The 5,360-nt window shown below is 43.8% G+C and overlaps 1 protein-coding gene across 1 annotated transcript; it reads left to right on the top strand.

Annotated features, from left to right (window-relative positions):
• Positions 1-1,121: 1,121 nt before the first annotated feature.
• LOC109914444 (zinc finger protein 239-like) lies at positions 1,122-5,329 on the top strand. The gene is made up of 4 exons (XM_048615710.1): positions 1,122-1,349; positions 2,121-2,248; positions 2,483-2,590; positions 4,406-5,329. Exon 4 carries the CDS (start codon positions 4,442-4,444, stop codon positions 5,327-5,329), a length of 888 nt encoding a protein of 295 aa, XP_048471667.1. The 5' UTR covers positions 1,122-1,349; positions 2,121-2,248; positions 2,483-2,590; positions 4,406-4,441.
• Positions 5,330-5,360: the final 31 nt, after the last annotated feature.

The raw sequence follows: 5,360 nt of genomic DNA, 5'->3' as shown, positions 1-5,360 counted from the left end.
AATATTTCTTCCATCTCATCATTATCCAAGCTATCATTTAATGGTTCTATTCCCCCATCATAGCCTTTCTTTTTCATTTATGTACCAGTCTTCCATTTATCCCCAATATGCACGTTTGGCTGAAAGCCAAGATTAACATGACTGATTTAGTAGTGGGTAAAAGCATTCAGTTATGTGTGGTAATACTTCCAGATATTAAAAAAAAGAACGCCCAGACCAAAGAAAATTTAGCTCAGTAAGGGGTTCTGTTTTGACAGTAAAGAGTAACAGTGTGTTACTACGCATCTACAAGATGCGTTGCAGAAATTTGCTAAATATCATGAGGCAGCACCTTCCAAACCTACGACCATTTTCATCTGGAAGGACATGGGTAACAAATAAATGGAAAGAAGTTCCCACCGCCAAGTCACTCACCACCTTGAATTGGAAATATATCACTGTCCGGGTTCAAAATCCTGGCATTCCCTCCTCGACAGCATCGTAGGTCTGTGTACAGCGCACGGATTGCAGTGGTTCACGAAAGCAGCTCACCACCACCACCGTTTCAAGGGCAACAAGGAATGGGCAATAATTGCCAGTGGGACCGTAGTGCTCACATCCCACAAGTGAACTGAAAAATTGGAGACACAAGGGGACGACAGTGAAATAAGTTATAACATCAAAGGTTTGATTACATGTTACGTGGAAGAGTTATCTAGCCGTTTTCGCTGTATTCGTAATATTCCCGATTACAAAAGCCTTCTCCAAAATTTATAAATTGAATACTACTTCAATGGCAGCATTTGATTCCCAAAGTCCTTTACGCCAGGGATGTGTGCCTGTAACAGGCAAATGGCGCATGCGCGCCAGTAGTGCGGTCCAGTGGAGGTGCGCCTGCGCGCCGAGTTGGCCGGGCGGGCGCCATTTTCAGGTGAGAGGGGAAAAAAATCGGCAGTAACCGGGGTGAGAGGAATAATCAATACCTGACAGCTGTAAGGAAAGGGAATAAATATATCTTCGATACCCACGGTATAAGGAGGAGAGCATCCATTGGTGATAGTGGTGAATGTTTGCAGGAGAGAGTGCTTCGGCTGATGGTGTCCGCAGTAGTTGTGAACGTCTTTTATTGGTTGACGGGATGTGGGCATCGCTGGTTCCAGCAGTTTTTATTCCCCAATACCCCCAGAGGGCGGTTAGCAATCAACCGCATTGCCGTGGTTATAGATTCACGTTTTAGACCTGACTGGATGAGGATGGCAGCTTCCTTTTTTTTCCCCCCCTCAAGGACGCTAGTGAACAAACCGGGGGTTTCCCTAAAAGTCAATAGTGACTACACGGTCACCACAAGATGCTAGAGGAGGTTGACAAAAGTAGGTGCAGAGAGGATGCGTCCTGTGGAGGGGCAAACTAGTGTCATAGTTTCAGGACAGGGTTAATATTTAAAACAAGAGATGAAGGAAAATTACTTCTCTCAACGGGTTCACGAATCTGTGGAATTCAAATAAAAACCAAAAGAACTGCGGATGCTGTAAATCAGGAACAAAAACAAAGTTGCTGGAAAAGCGCAGCAGGTCTGGCAGCATCTGTGGAGGAGAAAACAGAGTTAACATTTCGGGTCCAGTGACCCTCTGTGGAATTCACCCTTCCAGAGTGCAGTGGATGTCAAGATGTTAAGTAAATATTAGGAGGTGAAGGCAAAATTTTAATTAGTAATGAGTTGAAAGGTTACAGAGAGCGGGTGGGAAAGTGGAGTTGAGGTTTAGATGAGATCAGCCATGATCGTGTTGGATAGTGGAGTGAGCTCCTAGTTAAGACCATAAGACATAGGAGCAGAAATTAGGCCATTCAGCCCATCAAGTCTGCTCCACCATTCAATCGTGGCTGATAAGTTTCTCAACCCCACTCTCCCGCTTTCTCCCCTTAACTTTTGATCCTCTTGACAATCAAGAACCTATCTCCATCTTAAAAATACTCAATGACCTGGCCTCCACAGCTGTCTGTGACAGTGAATTCCATAGATTCACCACTCTCTGGCTAAAGACGTTTCTCCTTATCTCTGTTCTAAAAGGTCTTCTCTTTACTCTAAGGCTGTGTCCTCACTTCTGAGTCTCTTATGTTCATAGATTGTCTTTTTATCCCAGATTTTTTATTGAAGACAAATTTGTAGGATTTGAACTCAAATCCCAAGAACATTCTGAATTCTACTGCAGTGTCATTACCACTGTGACACCAACTCGCCTTGAGGCTTGGGTGGACCAGAACAGATAAGGTAGGGGAGTTACAGAGTTCTACCAACTTGCTTCTGTCTTCTTGCTGTCTGTAAGTTGGTCACTGTCGTCTTTGTTGCTTACACATTGAAGTTTCTTGTTACCTGTAAGTTTTTACATTGTACCTTTTATCTGAAGTAATGGATGTGGCATGTTTTGAAACTTCATCTTCTATAATTTATAATTTTATAATTCAGCTTTCACCGCAACCAGAATTCCTTTTCTATCAATTATAGGTAAGACAGATGAGTTAAAGATATGGATTGATGTGTGAAATTGACATGTTATGCCATCAAAGAGATGTGGTTGAGAGAGGGGCAAGACTGGCAACTCGGCATTCCAAGGTATGTTACGTAAGATGGGAAGGTGTAAAAGAGGAAGTTGTGTTGAGTTATTAGTTGAGGATTCAGTTGCTACAATAAGGAGGGATGATGTTTTAGAAGGCTTCTTAAATGAAGCTTTCTGGGTAGAGCTGAGGATTTTAAAAAGGGTAGTCACACTGTTAGGGGTCTATTATTGACCCCAACCCCCCCCCCCCCCAAACAATCAGTGGCAATTAAGGAGCAGGTATGCGCTCAGCTCACTGAGGTGTGTAACACTAATAATGGAGTGACAATGTTAGGGGATTTGAACTACCCCAATATTATTTGGGATAATCATTGTATAAAGGGTTTACAGGGGACAAGTTTCTTGAAATGTGTTCAGAACAGCTTTTTATATTAACAAATGGATGGTCTTATAGGGGACCACAATGCTGGACCTAACTAAGGCAAGTGAGTGTTTGATGTGACAGGGGGGGTGCATTTTAGCAATAGTGACCAGAACACTCTACAATTTAAGTTTGTTATGTAAAAAGAAACAAGATGGTCTGCAAAAAACGTTCTGGATTAGGGGAAGGCAGGTTATATTAAAATAAAGCAGGATCTGGCCAAAATACACTGGGGACAGCTACATCTTGGCAAATCCACAGCAAAACAGTGGGAGGCCATTCAAAAAGGTATTGGAGAGAGTGCAGGCCCAACACCCTTACGGTGAAATGTCAGAACAACAGACCCTGAATGCCAAGGAATATTGAGTACTGGATAAGAAAGAAAAGAGATGCAAAGGGAACAAATCAACGGACACCATAGTAGGGTATAGAATCTGCACGATGGTTGACAATGGTCTTAGATTACAGGAGGATATAAAGAGATTGAGCAGATCATTGGCAAATGGAATTTAACCCTGATAAATTTCAGCTGATACACTTTGGATGAAGACAGGAGAGTACTCAATGAATGGTAAGCTCAGAGGAACAGAGAGATCTTGGGTTGCCGTCCACAAATCCCTGAAGTTGGCAGGCAGGTTAGCAAAGTGGTTAAGGCATGTGGGACTTGCTTTTATCAATCATAGCATAGATAACAGGAGCTGAGAGATTATGTTGGAGCTGTATTGAAGTTTGGTTAGGCCACAGCTGAAGTAATGTGTGGGGTTCTGGTCACCTCAGCATAGGAAGGATGTGTTTGGACTAGAGTTGGGGACAAAGGAGATTCACCAGGATGTTGGTTGGGTTGGAGTGATTACCTACAAAGAGACACTGAATAAGCTTAGGATGTTTAGAGCAGAGATGGTTTGGAGAAGAGGGGAGGATCTTAGAGGTGCATGAGATTGAGGAGCACAGACAGGATGGATAGAAAGTAGCTGTTGCCATTACTTGAAGAGTCAGTAATTCAGCAGCACAATTTAAAGGTGGACGTCAGGAGGTCTAGAGGGGATTTGAGGAAAATCCACTTCACCCAGAGGGTGGTAGGCATCTGGAATGCACTTTTTTGGAGGGTAGTTGAGGTAGGTAACCTCACAACCTTTAAAATGTACTCAGAAGAGCACTTGGAGGTGTCATAACATTTAACACTACAGGCCTAGTGCTTGAAAATGGGACTAATATAGACTTAGTGTAGTTTTGGTGGCACAGACACAATAGACCGAAGGCCTCTTCTGTACTGTATGATTCATTGATCATATCTAAATCAGGTCACTTATCGATTTTAAACGGACCAGAGTTTGTTACTACTTTAGCTGCTTTTATCCCATCCAATATTTTGACTTGTTTAGTGTAGCAGACAGCTGTAAACTGTTGTCAGGACAGGATGAACTGCATGAAACTTGGTTCTATTCTTCAGGTCTGGGAGACGGAACGGGATATGTAGCCATGAACCATGGAAGTGATGAAAGAACCTGAGATACTAATTGATGAACAGCCTGCATCATCTGGAATGCCCAAGCCCAGCGAGCTTCCTTTGGGAATCCTAGGGGGTCATGCCTTTTGGTGCATGACATGTGGAAAGGGGTTCAAGTGGCGTTGTCTTCTGGATGCCCACCTGCGGGTACATACAGGGGAGAAACCTTTTGAGTGTCTTCTATGCATGAAGCGTTTCAGCAAGTCTAACGAACTGCGAGTCCATCAGCGCATTCACACTGGTGAGAAACCCTTTGAATGCCTTATGTGCAAGAAACGCTTTTATCGTTCCAGCCACCTGAGCAGACACCAGCAGTTCCACACTGGGGAGAAGAAGTTTGAATGCCAAGTTTGCACAAAACGCTTTTTTACCTCCAGCCACTTGACCAGGCACCAGCGCATTCACACTGGTGAAAAGCCTTTTGAATGTCCTGAGTGCAGCAAGCGGTTCAACAGCCCTAGTGAATTAACAGTGCACCAGCGAGTTCACACTGGTGAGAAGCCATATGAGTGTATAGACTGCAAAAAACGTTTCAACCGACCTGGTGACCTGACAGTACACCGACGGATCCATACTGGTGAGAAGCGGTTAGAATGCCCACAGTGCAAAAAACAATTTAGTCGACCCAGTGAGTTGGTTGTCCACCAGCGGGTTCACACTGGGGAGAAGCCCTTTGAGTGTGCTGTGTGCAAGAAACGCTTTTACACATCTAGTCACTTGATCCAGCACCAGGGAATCCATACTGGTGAGAAGCCCTTTGAATGCCCTCTTTGCAAGAAGCGCTTCTACAGATCCAGTAACCTGACTAGGCACCAGAGAGGAGAAGGACATAATGAGAAAGGTAATCCAAATCAGAATCAGAGATAGCAAGAACTGCAGATGCTGGAGTCATAGACAA

Source organism: Rhincodon typus, chromosome 33 (assembly GCF_021869965.1).
Source record: "Rhincodon typus isolate 14 chromosome 33, sRhiTyp1.1, whole genome shotgun sequence".
NCBI lineage: Eukaryota > Metazoa > Chordata > Chondrichthyes > Orectolobiformes > Rhincodontidae > Rhincodon > Rhincodon typus.
This window is presented reverse-complemented; position numbering and strand designations above follow the sequence as displayed.